The sequence below is a fragment of the Ipomoea triloba genome, chromosome 12 (assembly GCF_003576645.1).
Source record: "Ipomoea triloba cultivar NCNSP0323 chromosome 12, ASM357664v1".
NCBI classification, from domain to species: Eukaryota; Viridiplantae; Streptophyta; class Magnoliopsida; order Solanales; family Convolvulaceae; genus Ipomoea; species Ipomoea triloba.
In genome coordinates this window covers 25093920-25115057 of record NC_044927.1, presented here as the reverse complement: position 1 = coordinate 25115057, position 21138 = coordinate 25093920, and the positions used below count along the sequence as shown (strand labels likewise).

The 21138-nt window shown below is 37.7% G+C and overlaps 2 protein-coding genes across 3 annotated transcripts; one reads left to right on the top strand and one right to left on the bottom strand.

The window, feature by feature from the left end:
* Nucleotides 1-239: 239 nt before the first annotated feature.
* LOC115998644 lies at nt 240-2851 on the bottom strand. 2 transcript variants are annotated; one of them, XM_031238264.1, is made up of 5 exons: nt 2364-2851; nt 1967-2266; nt 1599-1893; nt 454-543; nt 240-394 (listed from the first exon to the last, which is right to left on the bottom strand). In XM_031238264.1, the coding sequence occupies exons 1-5, from the start codon at nt 2625-2627 to the stop codon at nt 267-269; spliced, it is 1077 nt and encodes a 358-aa protein (XP_031094124.1). In that variant the 5' UTR covers nt 2628-2851; the 3' UTR covers nt 240-266. The 2 variants fall into 2 exon arrangements, with proteins under 2 accessions (XP_031094124.1, XP_031094126.1); XM_031238266.1 differs by having other exon boundaries at nt 240-379; nt 2364-2843.
* A 4790-nt stretch (nt 2852-7641) lies between these two features.
* On the top strand, nt 7642-12145 carry LOC115998216 (GPN-loop GTPase QQT1). The gene is made up of 10 exons (XM_031237712.1): nt 7642-8048; nt 9310-9354; nt 9467-9546; nt 9944-10018; nt 10590-10693; nt 10814-10970; nt 11073-11160; nt 11367-11439; nt 11543-11673; nt 11863-12145. Exons 1-10 carry the CDS (start codon nt 7957-7959, stop codon nt 11924-11926), a joined length of 909 nt encoding a protein of 302 aa, XP_031093572.1. The 5' UTR covers nt 7642-7956; the 3' UTR covers nt 11927-12145.
* Nucleotides 12146-21138: the final 8993 nt, after the last annotated feature.

Here is a 21138-nt window from a genome sequence, read left to right as displayed (position 1 = left end):
CTTCCACCTCTAAAAGCTGACAAAAGATGCATATAATTTCAGAGATGAAGATTTACCAGAAACAGAAAATGGGGTAAAACCACTTTATTGCTGCTGCTCATCTACTACCATCCTGATCCATCATTCATCAATTCTTCAAATTCAAACACCATTTTCTGTTTTTTTTTCCTATCAATGGGCTAGCTAACACTACTTATCTACCAACATTTACTAACCACCCCCCCCCCCCCCCCCCCCAAGAACCTGAATTTCCAAGTAGCTCAAGGTTAATATGTCCATTCCTGAGGAAGTTGTGGTTCATGGTTGATGCCTCCATCGGGGCGCAAATTCTTCACTTGCTGTGATAGCATTGCAGCACGCCTTCTGGAAATCATCATATCTGCATATGCAAATCCTAAAACACATTACTAATAAGATGGCAAAAGTTTCAATTTCGAGACAGATTATGCATACCATCTGTGATATATGGTGGCTGAGGTTGAACCAAGCCAGTTGAGTCCACGAGTTTCTTGTTCATACCTGTATGCAACGCCACAGGGCACGCTGGTTTTCAAGAAACAGAAAATACGATTCTCATCAGTGCTATTACTAGTCTAGTTCGAGAGAACAGAGTGTGTGAACTTGACAGGCTTCATATGGATACACTCAACAAATCCAGATTGTTCTGTCACGAGAAATGAACTGTTTATGGTGATGCAATCACACACATACTCGAACGAAAATGACATGAAAAGCAAGAAAGATATGCTCCTGATTGACCGCAATGACAACGAAAAATTCCAGATAAAAAAGCAGGTGCTTAGCATAAACTCATCCACTTAAAAGATGGCACAAAGCAGAAAGAATAAGGAAAAACCTGTTGTCTCACATTCAAGCCTACACAAAACGCTTTTCCCCCCTTTTCCCATTGACAATTCCACACCATCCAAAAGAACCAAAATTCGGGGCAGCCCAGCCAAGTTGGTCAGCATATCGACTTATTAATCACAAGGTTACAAGTTCAACTCTCACAGGAGCAGTCTATTGACCTTTTTTATTTAAGCCGATTAGCTATAAGCAATCTAAGCTGGTTATCTCTTTGTAGCCCTTTACTGGTTAGGTTCACAAAGCAGGGTTTAACCAGTATACACACTCGAGTATTGGCTGTAGGTTTTTCCAATCACTCAAAAAAGGAAGCAAAACCATTAAAGAACCTAAGATTACCAGGCTGCTTAGGGCTAATTATCCAAATCAAGAAAACATCATAGGCTTCACGCATTCACAGTGAGAGGGGACCAGGAAAAACAGTGCAGGGTTTGAAAACGTTGTCACAGTATTATCTTGGAGCCTTTGATACGTAATTTTTCCTATTTTAAAGAAAGACCAAGACTAAAGCAGTAGTAGGAGGGCTGAAAAGCAGCTCCTTTTTCTTTCTCTGATGATAATAATGAATCCGCCTTTTCAGTAGTACTGAGTCACAACTCAGAAGCAACAACTCGGGACTAAACACACTGATTTAAGGCACCGAGTTTCCGCCATAATCTAAGCATTAGGGATGCAAAATACGACAAGAAATTTCGCGAGAAATTGGAAAACAAACGGAGAGTTATTATCTTTACCTGTCTTCTTGCGAGAATCTGTGGGAGTATTGCCGTTATAATCGCCGTATCTCCGGGGCAAAAAGACACCCGTGCCAGCGCACTCCCGCTTCCCGGCGCCGGTGCCGGAAAAAGCTGTTTTCATGTTCGACCTGGAAGAAAACTGCTGAGAAGGCCATCCAAATACCTGTCCCCTCCTCCTTTCGCTTTCCAGAAACGGGCCAGGCTCCAACCCGACCCGGTTCCTTCGATTCTGCAAAAGCTGTTGCCGGTTCCACATAATATATTCCTGTTGGTCCCCTCTTGCTTCACGAAACTATAGAACGGAGAAAATTAGTAAAAAAAAAAAGTAACGATTGGATACTAAAAAAATTCAATAAATCGCTTACATGGACATCGGGAATGGCGGATTGGGGGACGTTCACCGAATAAACGGAGCTGATATTTCGAGGAGCGCCGGGAAGACATTGGCTCCTGAAGGGCCCATCGCCGGCGTTCATTTTTAGCTTAGCGACCTCACCGGCGGCTTGGTATATCAGATTCCAGTCGTCGTGTTTAGCTTCCAGCCGCGTATTAGTACTCGGAGACGACGCCATAGAAGGTCCATTGCCCGACCCACCGCTCCGACCCGACATGCTATGAACCCGGTTCAGCATGGACTCAGGTGAACCTGATAGTAAGCTACCATTCTAAGCCAAAAAAAAAAACACCAAAGCTCAGAGCACACAACGGAGATTTTTAGTTCCGAAACTAAACGCCGGAAAAAACGGCAACGGAAAAGAGTACCTCCGTGTGACGGTGAGCAGAAGTGTAGTTGTAAGCTCGGTCGAGAGAGACCCGAGTCAAGCGGCGAGTTAACCCAGCGAGGAAGTCATCCTCGTCGCTTTCGATCTCGGCGGGAGAGGAGAACACATGGTAGGGAAACTTCGCGGGGAAGCAGAGTGACGATGGGTCGGGTTTGGTCTTCGACCCGAACGCGAACGGGTCCATGCGTAAATCTCCGTCGAGAATCTCCGCCGGGAGCAAAAGCTCCGACTGTGTATCAGACATCTCAGGGCGTAGAAAAATCAGTAAACGGAGAAATAAAAGCAAACAAATAAAAAAAAAAAAAATTTTTTTAAATGCTAGCTCAGGCTGGAGATGATATGCAGGACGTGCTAATAAGGAGGGAAATCAGGAATTCTTTGCAGTGTGGGGCCCACTGGGGTAGGGGGGAGGGGTTGGATTGGGTAGGGTGGGTGGATGGGGTGACGAATGTTGAGGAAGAAGGGACTCAACTCTCAAGGGAGTCACCCTCTTGAGAGTTGTGACAATTCAAATACGCGCAAATACTGATAAATAATTACATATAAACTAAATTAAATTGTGTATACTTAATGGTTTAAATAAAAAAAAAAATAAAAATGGAAAAATGGTCAAATAGACCCTTCAACTTTACTTCAAAATGCAATTAAGCCTGTTGCTTTTTATCAATAACAGAGTAGTCGAACGATGAGCCAACACCACTGGAAAATTAATAGGGTTGAATGTTTATAAAAGTAGAGTCTATAGCTTTCTTTAGCATCACGAATTATTTAACCTTTTTCAAGGTTTAACAACCCTATTTATACAAGAGGATGAGGGAGGATCCCGAACGATGAGCCAACACTACCGGAAAATTAATAGGGTCGAATGTTTATAAAAGTAGAGTCTATAGCCTTCTTTAGCATTACGAATTGTTTAACCTTTTTCAAGGTTTAACGACCCTATTTATACAAGAGGATGAGGATCCCCATTTGGCAACCCTAATCTACCATCCATAAATGCATGATTCACTTGCCTTATTAGATTTGATATAGTTTCCTAAAGCTTTTTTATCTCTTTCCTCGTAATTCCCACGAGATTCGCTACTGATCATTGCCATATTAGGAAGATTCCTAATTGCTTCGCTTGAGCTCCCCTTCGCATCGACTGACTGGTTTGCTCTATCCTTTCAGTAGTCTCGCCACGAGTAGGTTTTCGACTTCTTTCCCCTTCTTTGCCTACTTGATCTCGTCTTCTTTATCCTCGTCTACCTGTGCTCTTGGTCGATAGCTAGCAAGTCCGACTTCCTCTTAATCCTTGGGTCAACCCGTGCGCTGAGTCGCCTATCAGGTCGCTTGACTTTTCCAGTCGCCAAGTATTTCGGCCTTTTGATTGACCGACTGGGATCCTTAGTCGGTCTTTAATTTATTCAGTCATGTCACCCCGGGTCACCTTTCATCGGTCGCACCCTTTACTTCAGAGTGATGGATCATGCTCTTTCCCCATCATCTAGTCCCTCACTTTCCGGAGTTACACGATGCACGACTCAAGAAAGTAACTAACTCCCCTCCTGCATAGCTTTTAGTCTTTTGAATCTATCGTTGTTACTTTTAGTCTTTTCCGAATGATTACTTCCCCAACCCAAACTTGATCTAGCTTTGTTGCTTTCAGTCTTCTTGCTAGTACCATCTCAATATCCTTACCGACTTATTTCGACGAGGTTTTCAAAGCTCCACTCTTCATGTGTCCCATATTCTGCAGTAGATTTTCTCCCTTTGTCTTTTAGGAACAAGACAAATCTTGAATGGTCTCATCACTGTCCTTCACGCATGACATGCACGATCTCAAGTACGATTCTACGCACGGGGCTCTAGGTACACTTTCCATTCTATAAATAGTGTGATACATTACCAGATGTGCAAAATTTCCCAGGTTTCTCTCTATAGGGATTATGGAGTCCAAGAGAGGTGTTTCTTCCACCGGGAAATGCTCGTCCCGACGATAAGCCGAGCGGGCAAAGCTTGCGAAGTTGGAAAGCAAAAGAGCTGCTCAAGGCGGCCAGGTGGTAGGGGCATCGCCGGAGGACCCCCTTGGTGGTTTTGTCTGAAGGTGGGGAAGTAACACTAGCTCCCCCAATGGAGGAAGGAAGTATGAGCTATCCTCCGAACCCTGACTATGTGCGCTTTTTGGATGAGATACATGAGATTATTGACCGTGGCTCTCCGACTGGGGCCCTTCTTGGTATTGCACTATTCTGGGAGGAAGTACCCTCCACGGGGAGTTCCCGTCTATCCGCCACGGACCCTGACTAGGCCATGCGAACGTGCCCCCCACCTTCCAAGGAAAAATAAGGATGAAGTCTGATATAATCCGTAACTCGGATGTGATGTATTATCATAAATAAAATGTTTATCTTTTCTGCTCGACCTCTCTTTTCCCTAAAAAAGTCTATTAATGCCGACCGACCTTTCTGCCTACTGGCTCCTTATCTTAAGGCAGCTAAGTACTGAATTTGACCCTTAAGAGGACATCCCAAAACCTTTATATTTTCGAACTGACTTCGCCTTCATTTGGGGTTTTAATTTAGATCGACTTCCTTCATTTGACGATGCATAGTCGATTCCCTTTTTTCAAAGGGCTTTATGGTCGACTCTTCGCTAAGAGCTCTTATTTCCCCAAAGGGACTAGACCGGCCTTCTAAGCTCTTTCACTGGTTACCTCATAGCTCGGGTGCTAAATTGTCGACTGCCGACCTCAAACTAGGGCTCCCATTCGTCGCGGAGTCTCTTCATCTTTCCATTTTGAATTTTTCTCTCGACCTTTCAGTTTCCCGCTTTAAATTTTCTCTTACCTTTTTAACTTCTACCTTAAGGGTGTGTTTGGAAACATGGAAAATGATTTCTGTCCAGGTTTTAGTGTTTGGATACAGGGGGAAATGGATGTCAATGAAAAATAAGGGTGTGGTCAATGGAAAATAGATGTGATTTTCTCGAAAATGGCTTCCCCTTTTTTTGGGGGAAGTCATTTCCGTTTGCAGCAGTAGAGCAGCCAATAACTCACGCCGCCACCACAACCACCACCCCTACCACCACTCACTACCCCACCCCCACCAATACCACCCACCTCCCACCCCTACCACTACTCACTACCCCACCCACCTCTATTACCAACACCCTCACCACCATCCACTAGACCACTACCCCCACCCATCCCCACCACCCACCTCTCACCCCTACCACCACTCACTACCCCACCACCCACCTCCACAACCAACACCCCTCACCACGACCCCCCTCCAACCCCAACCACCACTTACTACCCCACCACCCACCTCCACCACCCTCACCACTATCCACCCACACCACCATTGTATATTTTCAATATTTAAAATTATAAGTAATTATGTTCATTTTTCTGAAAATGAACCAAACACACCAACACAGTTTTCTATAATGCAACCAAACACGGGAAAGGAAAATATTTTCTGGAAAATGACTCATTTTCTAGAAAACATTTTTCAGAAATCATTTTCCTGCTTTCCAAACACACCATAAATGCTATTGAAGATTCCCTCACACGCTTGACGTCACTTCAACTGTCGGATCGCCTAGACGCCCATTGGATTCCCGCTACGTGTTTCCATCTCCCTCTCCCCTTCGGCTTATAAATAACCCTTCTTTCACCCTTCACTTTTCACCACATTCAAAAATTTTCACCACCGACGCTTCTCTTATCCGTTTTTCTATTCAATCTTCGCTGTCTTTTTTATCTTCCCTGGTCGTTCGCTTCCCTCTTTCTCATGTTGGTCCCCAATCTCCTCTCTTCTCCTTTTGTATATGGCATCTTCTTCCCCAAGTCGTGTTGGGGTTACCCATAACCCTTCAGCTTCTACTTCTCAGCCAATCGTTCCGACTGGCTCTACCTCCGGGGTCCCATGAACCCGACTCTTCTTAGCGCCGCCTCATCTTTTCTAGAATGTATCGTTTGAGGTAGGGGTAAGTTTGAAGACTTGGGACGACCCGTAGATATCACTCCACCCTTACCACAGAGGGGATCGATCTCATGAGGTCACTGATGGTGCCTTCCGCGTGCCATCTTAGCCGCTGGAGTGAGCTACATTTCCAGCCCGCTTGCCAGTGGCTTTATTGGGATATATTACAAGTCCGTCCATTATGGGTTCCGTGTTTCCCTTTACCCCTTCTTATCCGCCTTCTTCCGCTACTTTAGCACCTTACCCAGATAGTTGGTACCCAACTCCCACCGCATTCTCACGTGCTTCTTGACGGTGTGCGCCACACTCGGTCCCCCCCCTAGTCATACCTCTTTTCGTCAACCTTTTCCAAGTCTCGGAGGTAGGTAATCCTACCCCGGGATATGTACAGACTTCTCAGCGGAGCGGCTGTCGTGTGCTGACCGACTTGTCCGACTCCCATAAAAAGTGGAAGAAGGAATTCTTCTTTGTTCGCCCTGCCACCCCCCTTGATCATTTCCTAGTGCTTATTCTGGTCCGTGTATCCTTACATGAAACGACGACTCCGAGAACTCCTCTAAAGAGGTCGCCGCAGAAGTTGGTGCGGTGATGCTAGGGTTGAGCACTTGATGCAATGATCACTTTGGATAACAGTCCCGAACCTTGGAGGTTTACGGGTTTCTACAGAAACCTGGAAGACACTAGACATCGTGAATCTTGGCAACGTCTATGTCACTTATCTACATTGAGCTCTCTCCACTAGGCAATTATGGGAGACTTTAATGACATATGCAGCCCCACTAGGTCAAATAGCCCTCAAACTATACTTCATTGTGCAATTAGGCCCTTCAACTTAAAAAAACTTCAATTAAGCCCTCAGACTTGTTATTTTGTAGCAAATAAACCCTCAAACTTATTTATGACTTGTAAATCTGTAATAGCAGGTCAAATATATTTCCGACGAACCTCCGATCACATTCCGGCGACCAAATCAAAAAATCAACTACAGACGCCGATCGCGGTTGATTTTTTGATTTGGTCGCCGGAATGTAATCGGAGGTTCGCCGGAAATATATTTGACCTACTATTACAGGTCATAAATAAGTTTGAAGGTTTATTTGCTCCAAAATAAAATCTGAAGGTATAATTAGAACTTTCTTGAAGTTGAAAGACCTAATTACACATGTATAGTTTGAGAGTCTATTTAACTCTTATCCAACTTTTTTTTTTTTTGAAGTAAAGTTCGAGAACTTCCATTTTCCCCAAATTATATCTTATTGTTACCTCTCCAGTTTCATTGCTATCGTTTTATCTGCTAAAATTCACCGTTGTATACTTGTATTCCCTCCCATTCATCAATTTCCCAAAAGAAGCAAAAGGGTTCCTTCCTCCTCCTCCAAAGCCTCTACCAGCTTCGCGAAACTCCGCTGTGCTACCGCCATCGACGAACCTCCTCCCCATTGCTGCCGGCGGCGCTAGTCAATTATTTAGCCTGAGGAAACAACTGAAAATTTTATGTAAGATAGGTGTTTGATTACTTTTCACACTCGGCAAAATTGAAGCGAACACTTAAAGATCATAGTTCTCAAGTATCCGAGAGCAAAAAGGTAATTCCATATAACAGGAATGGTGTTCGGTCAGATAGTGATTGGGCCGCCGGGTTCCGGCAAAACCACTTATTGCAATGGCATGTCTCAGTTCCTCCAACTCATTGGCCGGTAATTACCCTAAACTTTCCTAAATGTTATTTGTTGGCTTTTATTTTCGCACAGAACTCTGGTGTGCAGGGACGGAGCCAAGTAAACTGTAAACAAGTAAACATAGAGCATTTGGTAGTCTATTTCAAGTAAACTGTAAACATAGAGCATTTTGTAGTCTATTTCAAGTAAACTGTAAACATAGAGCATTTTTAAAGAATTTTTCAAGTTCTGTAAGCTATAGAGTATAGAGCATTCAGTAGCTTAAAGATAAAAATCATAAAATGGTTAAAATATTCATCTGAATACTAACAACAAGATTTGAAAGCCATCCGAAGACTAACAAGATTTGAAATGCTTAATAGTTAATCCAGATTACCCTTACCTCTAGTCTCTAGATCATCAATACTTCATAGCATATACAAATCTGCAAAACAGAAAAATTTCAGAAACTAGCAGCTTGAAGTTCATACTTCAATAGTTAATCCAAATGCTTGAAGTTCATACTTGAGAGTTGAGACTAGCAGCTTCAATTCCCAGTTTGAAAATATTTTGAATATGTATTCAATTAGCATATACAAATCTGCAAAACAAAAAAATTTCATTAACAAAGATGTGAAGAAAAGGTTGAAGTCTTGAAGATTGAAAATTTAGAGAATTAGCCAATTAGGGATTTATCAAACATCAGTCATCATTTTTATGGAATTAGCCATTAGGGCAAACTAATTAAGAGAATAAAGTTGAAGAATATGAAGATGGTTCGAACCTGAGGCTATAAATCTATAATGGTGGATGAATGGTGAATGGACGGAGCCACGGAGGAGAATAGCCGGACGATGGTCGGTGGAGGCGTGGAGGAGAATCTGCAAATCTTTGATGAAGAGTTCTGGCTGCGGTCTACCGTCTGTGTAATGGAAAAGAAAAAAATGGCTGCTAGGAGTGCTGGCTGCGCCGCTGCGGTCTGCGTACTCCGTAGAGGCGTAGAGTGTCTCTGCGTCTGGTTAGGAAGAAACAAGAAGGGAATTAAAAAAAAAATTATATATATATACACAGCCCCAAAACGACGTTGTTTTGGGGCTGTCTAGTTAAGTGGCCCCACTGCCCCCATGCCAGCTCCGGTCTCTGCTGGTGTGCCTGAAGTATTTGTTAAGATGGTTAGAGTTTCGAACTTCAAATTGTGTGTAAATTTACATTAGAAAAAATAAGAGTTCATTTCATCATTTGTAATTTTGTATGGTTGAGTTCTTTATTCCCTAATAACTTTTCAATAATTGTATTGTAGCAAAGTTGCTGTAATTAACTTGGATCCCGCAAATGATGCTTTGCCGTATCCTTTTTGATTAAGCTATTTGTATGGTATTATGCCAATGACATTCCAATGTCCATAGCTGGATGGGTATTGAAATAGAGCGCACTCTGTTCTTCCTTATGTTATAAAGATACGAGTGTGCTATTAATATCGAGGATCTAGTTAAACTGAGTGATGTGATGGTTGAGCATTCTCTTGGTCCCAATGGAGGTAATTCTGCTTTTTCCCTGCACTTCTGTTTTATCCTGCTTGAATTTAAGGTTCCTAATAAGTTTTGAGCTTGCTAACATATGCAATTGAAAAAACAGCAATGAGAAGTACTGTTTCTTTCCCATTTTCCATATGGTAGTAAGATTTGTCCTTTTCTTCAGAGGAAATGTTGAGCTTTCCCACTTCTGATGGTGCTTGGCTCACTAGGTTTCTTGAACCTGTTCATATCCTCAGGACACAACTACATTTCAGTTGTACAAGTCTATTGTAGTTTATATGAAGCTCCTTAGAACTGCCCTATGCCCTTTCACTAAATGCTTAAACGAATAATAATTACTTTTACCATAACTGGAACATGGCTTTTTCTGACATTTTTTCTCTAACTATGCCTTTGCAGGTCTTGTATATTGCATGGATTATCTTGAGAAGAACATTGACTGGTTAGAATCCAAGTTGAAACCTCTCCTTAAAGGTTCCATTGAGACTCAATTTATTATTTTGCTTGATTGCATTTAGATCTTTGTGGATCTTTCATGCTTTTAATCAGAGCACATATCAGAGTAAACTAATTCGTTCTTTGTAGTTGTAGCAGAGTAAATCAATTTGAAATGTATTATGAGCAGAAATTAATTCAAATATTAAATATAATATCCTAATATCAAATGGAAAGAGAGTTCTTTAATTTTCTAGGCTGAGTGTCCTGTAAACCATACAAGCTGGTTTTGCAATGAGGCGTTAAATGTATGCCAGGCTGATGAACTGTTCTAATAATCTAATGTGCTAATGCTAGATGTCTTGATTCTTGAATACACAAGCTAGGTACATAGAAGTGTTAAAAGTGCTGAAAAATATAAAATATTCTGCATACTATTGTGTATTATCTAGTTCTTAAAGGTTGACAATCTCAGGAATATCCGTATATGCCATCATGAGAAACATACAAGCTTCTTCTTCTTCTTCTTCTTCTTTTTAAGAAGTACTTGGATGTATGATTGAGAAAATACTTAGCTGATGATTCTATTATTTGAAATTGATTCCTGCAGATCACTACTTCCTCTTTGATCTCCCGGGTCAGGTGGAGCTATTTTTCCTTCATTCAAATGCCAAATCAGTGATCATGAAACTCATTAAGAAATTAAATCTCATGGTATAGTTAGGCCTTTCAAATGATATTTCCTCTATTTCATCTTTCAACATTCACTTGGATTCATTGTATATACGTGAAGCAAAACCACTCCCTTTCTTAAGAGTTTTATCTTTAATGCAGTTGACTGCAGTACATTTAGTTGATGCACATCTATGTAGTGATCCTGGAAAGTATGTGAGTGCATTGCTTTTGTCATTATCAACCATGCTACATTTGGAATTACCCCATGTCAATGTTCTGTCCAAGATTGATCTTATTGAAAGTTACGGAAAGCTAGGTAAGCATATCAGATTCTCTTTAGATGCTCATCTTGGCATCTTATGCATCTCTTGACTCTGTTGTGTTTTTGACACTTTATTGTTTTGGTTTGTCCTTGCAGCTTTTAATCTGGACTTCTATACAGATGTACAAGATTTATCTTACTTGCAGTATCATCTTGATCAGGATCCACGGTCTTCTAAGTACAGGTGGCTGAATCTTTTGTATAATTGTAGGAAAACTTCCTAATTGTTAATGTTTGAGTTCTTGTATTCACTGTGATGAGAGGGCTGCACACACATGAAGCATGAATTATTCAATTTTCTTCTTAGATTGTCATTGGAAGAATCCCGAGATGCCTTTTTTAGATGGAACTAATTTTCATTACCTTCTCTTTTGTTTATTAACTTTTCAGGAAGCTTACAAAGGAGCTCTGCGAGGTGGTAGAAAATTTTGGACTTGTGAATTTCACAACATTGGATATTCAGGCATGGGGGCAGTTTTGTTTTCTTTAATCACCCAAAACACAAATTCACACACTTCTTGTTTTCTAATGATGATTTTGTATCGTAAACCAAATTGCAATTTCAGGATAAGGAGAGCGTTGGAAATCTCGTCAAATTGATTGACAAGAGCAATGGGTACATCTTTGCTGGCATCGATGCTACTGCAGTCGAATTCAGCAAAATCGCAGTCGGTCCTGTTGACTGGGATTACTATCGATATCCTTTCTCACTCTTGTGAATAATTAATTTCTTCATGTTTTTGTTGTTCCTTAGGCAAATCTCTAGTCTGATAGAAGAAATCCACTTGCCATGATGTTATGACATCTACACAAACAATTGTTGATTTCACATTAGTACTTGATAGTTAACTGCACAGAAAATATTGTTTCACTTAACAAACATTACAGTTGCTGCAGTGCAAGAGAAGTACATGAAGGATGATGAAGATGATTTTGGCAAGGATGGCTGATGACACTAAAGGCTCTTCAGTTTCAAAACTGGGTATGTTAGAAAACTATACATCATGATCTTTTCTGACCTTTAGTGGTACTACTTTTGTCAAATATTTGTATCATTTTGGTGGATCATTTGTGGCATTGGTTGTACATCATTACTGAAATTCAGTGACATATGGGTTTGAACTCCCGATTTCATGCATCTTAAGTGACACATGGGTTCAAGGCTTCAAGCTCTTGCTTTCATGCATGCTTAAGTGATTCAAGATCCCTAACTGAGTTAGGTAGTCAGTTGATTTAATAATTACAAAGTTCAGTTGCCTTTTTTTAGTTTGAGATTATCAGTTATAGGTAACATGCATTAGTTTACTTGTGATTTTTTGCTAGCTACGGTTAAGGAGAAATTTGCCTAAAACTTTCTGGTTGCAGCTGCGGCTACGAACCGTAAATCAAAGTTCTTTCCACTTGAGTCAATGTTAGAGATTTTGATGATGAAAATGTCGTATTTATTTAGGAATATCCATAAGGAAGTAATCTGTATTACTTGTTTTGTATGTGCATAAATATACAAGAAAAATTACACACATTCTTCTATGTAATACAAATGAATCTGCCGCAAAACACAGGATATCAGTAATCATGTGAAGTTAAGAACGAGAAGGGGCTGTTAAACATCAGACAAACTAAGGTTTCTGCTAATACCTATCCATTTCTATAGCATCTCATAAGTCATAAACACCGAGATGCTATGTACAACGCATCAAGTAATTTCTCATACGATGAAAAATGTGAGTTTTAACTTTGAGTAAGTTTATAATTACGGAGTACTAATGATCTAGCAATGTACCAGTAGTAGATCTCCATCGGTGCCAAACCATTTACGAGCCGCTTCTAGACACCTTGAAGTAACCCTTTAGTGTTTCCTGGAAACAGTTTATCATTTATTCAAAGTAAAGCACCAAAGTAACTCAAGATCTGTAAGACCAAAATCCTATCCTATCGAAGAAAACTACCGAAAGAGTGTATTAGTGTATGATGGGTAAATATACACAAGGATTACCTGTAGGACTATTCGGCCAGTCTGCTAAAATCACAGATCAGCTGAATGCCTGAATCTCAATGGCTTGTGACAGATTGCCTCACTTGTTGTGAAGATTGGGAAGCCTAGTGATGGTTAAAGATGTTTCAGGATTGCCCGTGGGATTGCACTGGCAGAATCCCACCCGGTCGGTCCGCTGAGATCCACTTGTGCCTGCAAGAAAGGCGGCTAACAGCGTGCAGGAATGATGACTCTGTCACCTAAGTAATTAGTCTACATGTAGTTGCAGAGCGATAACTGAGCAGACCAACAAGAGTGCGTCACGTCAAGCTACTTGCATATAGAGCATTTAATGCTTAACCGACTTGCTTAGTATAAATAGAAGGGTCCTCCCCTCACTTGTCATAACCAATGTATTGTTATATAAAACCACTTGTCATATTCTTTACTTTGCAATATTACACCACTTGTGATATGTGCTACATTATAACCTACTTCACCAGTAAGTCTCTTCTCCATAATACAACATAGCCCTAGTCCACTCGGTCATCACACGGCAAACCGACTGACTAAACGCCCTTCTACTTATTAACCATATACGCGCCCTTCTACTTATTAACCATATACGTATTCGTAGCGTAGTCGTGACCTCCGATCCAATTTATGCAATCAGTATCTATGTCTCTACTAAATATGATTAATCTACCTAGCCCATAAAGGAGTTCTGACAATTTATATCGTGGACCGGGGTCCACATAACATTATGGATTCTAGATCAAAATGACATTGTTTTGATATTTAAGTTTTAACAAATTCTAGTTTCTCGTTTCTCATGTTTCAACTCAAATTTTAATTTATTCTAGGTACAGAATTTCATAACACGAGAGACAAAAACTCACAACACAAGATACATACACATGCTTTACGATAAGCGCTAGGCGCTTGTCGGACGGTAGCGCCTAGCTTCTATTTTCACTACATTTTTTGTAACATTCTTTTAGTATTTAGTGTCACTAAAAAAAAGTGTAATTACACTATTTGTCATTGTTACTATTTTATTCATTATCTCTCGATTATCGTTGTATAGATCTTGAGGCCTAATCTTTACGTTCCAAACTAGTGCACCCTGCAGGGTACAAGGATCGACAAATACTATACTAATTAAAATAGTTATAGAGAAACATGGGACCACATTTATGTGCTTATAACTCATGGTTTAATTATTTGGTTGAATTATATTCCTTCCAATGTTTGGTTGCTGTCAACTACAAAACTGAATCTGAACATCCTTTTTCGTGTAAGAGTAGGCGTGAAAAGTAGCCTATGAGAACTCTTCCCTTTTTGCATACTCTTTCAAAAATTGAACCCTTTCAAACATACAATGCATCTTTAAATTTCAAACTACAGAGAGAGAGGGAGAGAGATTTTAAAAAAAATCTGTCTTTGTTGCATTAAACAAGTCCACTTAATTAATAATAATATATAATAATCGGAACATTGGGGTTTAGGTGTGAATTTGGGTTAAATTCTTTGTGCATATAAGTGTACAATTTGATGTTGAATCTCGAAATTAGATTAACTTGATTTACCTTCTCATAGGAGTCATAGACCTAAAAATAGGTTCATAGGATCCATATTATAGTTCAACAAAATCGAAAAGCCTGAATTATCAAAATAATAATAATAATAATTTAATTTAATATTATAAAATATTTCTATTTGTGTCCTCATTTATAAAATCCAAAAATCGATATCTTATTACTTACTAAAGGAAATTTGATGTTTAAAAAAAAAAAAAACCTATTTTTGTCTATATGTTTGCGGTCCATGCATATATGCAATGATTCTCTTATCTGGGAATCCGTTGGGGAAAAAAAAAGTTAACACTTTCATTTCCGACAAAAGATTGGAAAAAGGTTTAATTTAATTTTCAGCCCTTTTTTGGTTTACAACGGTAAAGAGGAAAATGCTATGCATCACCAATTTCAACATATTCATCTTCTTTAAATTTAAAAGTTATCTTCAACCAACTCAAAATAAGTCTATCAACATTGTTTTATTAGGAGCTGTAGAGTGCATGATTTGAATCTTACTAAAAACTAAAAATGAGAAGCATTTGAGAGTCTATTAGCCAGTTGAGGCATGTCCTGTGATTTACAATGAGAATTTAACAAGTAAAATATTAACCAGGTAAGCGTGCGTGCATGCATGTGTACGTTCCCTCACTGTAAATGCGGGAAGTAGCCGCAAAGTACAAAGTCCGAATCCTGCAAGGACCAAAATCGAAAAAGGTCTTACAAGTATTTGAGGACCTATTACTTTGTTAGCCAGTTAAAACACACCTCACTTTTACGATAAGGGTTTTTTTTTTTTTTTTTTTTGAAGAAAAAAAAAACGATAAGGAGCCGTTTGGTTCGGGTCATCTGAGATTACCTAGGTAATCTGAGTCTGGTAATGTTATATTACCTTGTTTGTTTCAAGTTATGAGATTACCTGGTAATGTTATATTACCTCAAAGCTGATGTGGCGGTAATGTTTCAAGGTAATGTGATTACCCTCGTTTTTTTAGGTAATCTAAGATTACCTTGGATTATTCTGACTTTGCCCTTGTTAACTAATCCTTATATAATAATAATAATAATAATAATAATAATAATAATAATAATAATAGCAATAATAATAATAATAGTAATAATAATAATAATACTAACACAATAACATATATAAAATAAATATATGTTTATATAATCAAATATACGTGTGTAGATTTATATATTTATTTTTTTAATATTAAGCATCAATACATTCATACATATAAATAAATAAAAATACACACAATAAAGGCACACAAATAAATAAATAAATAAATAAATAAATAAATATATATATATATATATATATATATATATATTACATTATAGTAAATTGTCCCATATAATCTAAAATATAACCCTTAACCAAACAAAGTAATATTATATTCCACAATCCAAACCAAACACATCAGGTAATCTTACATTCCCAAAATCTCACATTACCTTCCTGGAGGTAATCCTATTACCTGGGGCCATGGACTAGGATTATGCCTTTAAGTTTGCCTGGGGCCACGGACTAGGATTATGCCTTTAAGTTTGCCAAACACGTAGGGAAAAAAAAAAGTTTAAAAAAGAAGAAGAAAGCCATGTTATTTAGAAAGTGGTAGAATTTTAGGGATAAGGTTAGCCTAAGGCCTTCCTCAATAGTTAAACCCGGGTGTGATTTTTGAGGAGTTTTTGTAAGTGAGATTAGGAAAGAGAAAATGAGGTGGAAAAAAAAAAGCAAAAACAAAATAAAACAAAAAAAAAACTGAAAAAAAAAATTAAAAACCAGTAATTACTGCACATCTTTCGCCTGATGCTATGCTTTTCCAGTGGGGCCCACCTAACTCTGTCAAAACCCCTCATTTGCAGGGAAAAGAACCCACCCAAAACACCCCCTTCCCATTTCATAAAAACCCAAGCAATGTGTTTTACTGTTCTAAAAATTCTCTAAAAGCAACCAATAGAGAAGGCCTAAGGGTTTTAAAAAGTAAATAGTACGGAGTAATAAAATTTTAACCACGCAAGCATGTAGGAATGCATGCATGTGTACGTTCCCCTTTATTTCAACTTTTGCATTTCTACTTTTCGTTATTTGGTTTGCAACGTTTCAGTTTGACTGCACAGATGAATTTACCATGCGAGGGCAGACTGTAATTATATTGATCCCCATAACTTTAATTTTTGCTGGTGTGAAAATTAATATCGATGGAAGTGCACAGGAAGAGTTGGCTTCAAATTAGGGGTCTCGATGTGCTGAATCCCGTGTGTCAGTCCTAAACCGCCTTACAATGAAGTGGATTAGGGCCTAGAATTTTTAACCCTCGCAGGCTATGCAGACTAGTCCGTGTGGGCTACGGAATGGCCTGTTGGCTTTTTATTTTTTATTTTTTAAAAAGATTATATATAAAATCCTAAAAATATTTAAAATTTTTAACACAATTTTTATATTATTTAGGTTAAATTATTTAAATATAAAATAATAATATAATAATATAATAATAAATTTTCTAATTTTTTAAGTTAGATTCGCGGGCCCACACGAGGGTGGTTAAGATTGCATAATCCTAGTCCGTGGACTTCACTGACTGTTCCATAAAGGTCTACGAGAAAAAGACTTGCGGTGGGGTGGCCCGACCCAACATACATTGACACCACCCCCCCTACTTCAAATAATAATTTGAAATGTTGAGTAATTTGGGTATTCAGAGTTATGATAGGGTTGAATCCAAACTCGACCTGTACCCAAGTCCTGGATAGATTTATGGTCAATGCCGTTAGTATTGCTTTCCAGGCAATAAAAAACAGGGGGGAAAAAAGATTATGAGAAAATCGAGGAGAATTAAGCAGAATTATTATCATAAGTCCTTCATTTGTGGGTAATTTAGTGTTGAATGATTTGATTCCAACATCGGACAACAACGTACGTCCGAGTATAAATGTATAATAGTTAATACAATGATGGCTGAACCACTTTTGGCCGACTTGTTCAAATTAACCACTAATCAATTTCAATCATTAATAAATCCACCTCGAACTTCAACATATTTACAAAACCAGAATTCTTTAACAAAATGAACTATACTCCTCGCCGTCCTCGAGAACAAAACTACTTATTATACTAATTAATTGAATTAACTGTTAAATAAGTCATCAAATTACAAAAAAAAAAAAATTATAATTAAGTTATCCAATTCAAAAAAAAAAAATACAATCTAAAATAAGTTCTAAAAATTATTTTTTAATAAAGGTAATCATCGCGTCAGCTTACAACTTGGAGTACATGTCACATTCAGTTTAATTGCATAATTTTGGGTCGTCTAAAAACTTAATTACTTTTTTTTTTGGATAACTCAATTGCAATTTATTGTGTAGTTTGATAATTTATTTGGCCCTTATTATCTAATTAATTAATTGTTGGCCAAGTTAATTGAATTGGATGATATTTTTCATATCAATTAAAAGTTTAAACTGATAATTGAAATGTACATTTATTATTTAGATATTATATGCTCAATATAGTTAATATAATCGCATAAAAACACAGATTTTGGATTGGAAAACATAAGAAGATAATGTTTGAGGATATGTTTTGAGAGCGGTTGGAGCAATTATCCTCTCTAATCGCTATAATTTTCTATTGTAAATATTTGGTAAATATCTAATAAAAGTGGTGTATATATTTATAAATAAAGAAAAAAACAATTTAATTAGTGAAAATAAATTATTGTACAAAAGCCTTTTGTGCAGTCCTTATACCGTGAACCATGGTTGATACTGCAGTTTTGTTGAAAGGATATTGTAGTTGTGTTGAAAGAATACTGCAGTTGTGTTGAAAAGGAACTGCAATTGTGCAGAACAGAGGCCATGTCATTCATCTGGAACTGCAGTTGTGTTGAATGGATACTGCAGTTGTGTTGAAAAGATATTGCAGCTGTGTTGAATAGATACTGCAGTTGTGTTGAACGGATGAACGACTTCTGTTCCGTGCAACTGCAGTTTCCTTTCAACACAACTGCAGTATCTTTTCAACACAACTGCAGCATCCGTTCAACACAACTGCAGCTGCAGTATCAGTTATGATCATGGTCCACGATATAATTTGCGCCTTTTGTGCGTGCATGTATCAGAGATATTTGTACGTATACAGGTGCGGCAGCGGCAATATTCATTAATATTTCACGTTATATATGTACTCTGATGCATAACTTGGTATCTTGTATATGTTCCATGCATTGCATGTATACAATAAACAAACCTTTTCTTTTCCTGTCCAATCACATGTTTCACTATGTAGGGTATAATAGATTAATACTACGTAGAACTTATGGACAACTCTAATCAAGTTAGTCAGACAATTGACTTGGTAATCACAAAGTCTCAAATTTGACTCTTCTTAGATGCAAGATGTGTCGTCGATAAGCTATGGACAATTTAGACAGGTTTACCTAGCTCCATGTGCTTCTTTGCTGGCTAGAGTCACAAGGCAGGTTTCACATAAAAGCGTATATTCAAATAGTGGGTAAAAATTATCTCGTAAGTCAAAGATATATATACTAATAGAACTCAATACATCGAGACTAATCATGTTCGTGCTATAGTGGCAGAACGCACTCTCATAAATTTGAACTCGTAACTTCCAATTAAACTAGAAAAGTAACTTCCAATTAAACTAGAAAAGACTCGCGTACACTGTTACGCTATCTCATCAACACTCTATACATAAACATTTAGGATGTTGCAGTAGGCAGGTTTTTAAAATATTAGGTGAACCTATGGATTAGGACCACCAAAATTTTTAAAAATATTCAGACCACCGATCTCTCATTTAATGCTACTAATTAGCCTTCATTAATTAATATTGTAGATCCCCATTATATTCCAAACACTAATTAGCCTCCATATATTCTATTTCAATCCTAAATTTAATTTTATGCATATATCTTCAATTCTCCATACTCATTCATGCATCAACAATTTTATAAAAAAATTCAGATAGGTTTTTAAAGTAACTACTAGCTTCCTCATGAACAAGTGTCAAAACCAAGTGTTTATCATTACATGACCAAAAGAAAAGTCAACGGTAAAATGTAATTATATTTTCTTATATTTGTGTAGTCTAATGTCAAATTTTAAATCTACATATAGAATCACATAACTTCTAAGTTATAACTATATATGTATTTGAATCTTTATTCAAATTTTTGTTGACGATATAAACATATAACAACTACCTGAGGGCGTACTATTATGTAATAGTCTGCAAATCGCACATGCATGCATATGAAAGTTAAATCGCACATTCACACTAAAAATTCTTGTGCGTTAGACTTATCCAAGAGGATGTTAACAACAATCAAACTCGTAATTTAAAGTATAAAAATCATACTCGATCCACTCACTCAACTATATATTCCTTTCTAAGCTATATAATTTTTTTTAAAAAAATTATTGTGTGTGTGTATATATGTAAATATATTGAGGTAACACTGTAACAGTAACACATAGCATAATAAATGCGAATCATAAGACCCTCGAGTTTATGGGGGATGATGATCAGAAAGGGGTGTGATAGTTACGGCATGCCAATAACGACTTTAATGTAATTATATATATGTAGGCCCCACAAAATTTGAAAATCTATACTATTTATTTATGCATCCATCTAATCTATCCCTAGTACTTTATTCATTATTAGAGTGTTACTTGATTAAAATTCGATTGAATTAACAGTATATTGTGAAATATGAATATCAACATAGTAAAACTAATTTTTGCCTATTAGATATTACTTTCATTTCTTTAATTCCTTCAAATATAGTCTCCATCTCGACTAATATTATCATGTCGGTGTTTAATTTGATGTATTCGATATTATACCTCGATTAATATCAATAGCACATGACCATATGGGTGAAGTTTGGGACAATGACCCGGAATCGAGTTTCACTAGCGTCACTGTGGGAGCAACTTCTTAAACTGAGGGGACTCCTTATGCGCAGTAAACAAAGGCCCTTTCAGATGCTCTGTCGGGCCGGGGCGTGAAGAGCCCTTCAGATTGCGGATTCAACCTTTTGGGAACAACAAGTCAACAATAACATTAAGATCAAATTGCATTATTTTACTGATCTAAGGGATTTCATTTAGATAGTAAAATTTGACTCTTTTTTTTTTTGACATTTATTCTATGATAAATATACAATATATCATATTATATGATCCACATTACAACGGGATTTATATATATAATAAAACATTTTAGTAAGGTTCAAACACATGAATAAAAGAATTTAAAAAAAATGCAAGGTTCAAACTTAAATGCCCCTTACCGCACTTGCACTTGCACTGGAAACAGGTTCGAACCTTGCATATCGTGATTCCTAACAAAGTAAAGCATATGAGCTTATTTTAAACGGATTGATCAATTAAGTTATGCCTCAAGACATTCCATACACATATGAGTGCTTTCCTATCTACCCATGTTAATATATTATGGAAATTTTAAACACAATATATAATCTAGACATTTTGGTCCTATTTGGTAAAATAGTTAACCTATCCATCAAACTTATTTGATTTAGTTAAAAAATCAATATATGTGTCTGGTTAATCT

Excerpts from the sequence above, each read along its gene's own strand:
- LOC115998644 (XM_031238264.1), bottom strand. The coding sequence starts at position 2,627 with ATGTCTGATACACAGTCGGAGCTTTTGCTCCCGGCGGAGATTCTCGAC. Across the intron at positions 2,267-2,363 it reads CTGCTCACCGTCACACGGAG|AATGGTAGCTTACTATCAGG; the intron begins GTACTCTTTTCC and ends TTTTTGGCTTAG. Across the intron at positions 1,894-1,966 it reads CCGCCATTCCCGATGTCCAT|TTTCGTGAAGCAAGAGGGGA; the intron begins GTAAGCGATTTA and ends TCCGTTCTATAG.
- LOC115998216 (XM_031237712.1), top strand. The coding sequence starts at position 7,957 with ATGGTGTTCGGTCAGATAGTGATTGGGCCGCCGGGTTCCGGCAAAACC. Across the intron at positions 8,049-9,309 it reads TTCCTCCAACTCATTGGCCG|CAAAGTTGCTGTAATTAACT; the intron begins GTAATTACCCTA and ends ATTGTATTGTAG. Across the intron at positions 10,971-11,072 it reads TGAAAGTTACGGAAAGCTAG|CTTTTAATCTGGACTTCTAT; the intron begins GTAAGCATATCA and ends TTGTCCTTGCAG.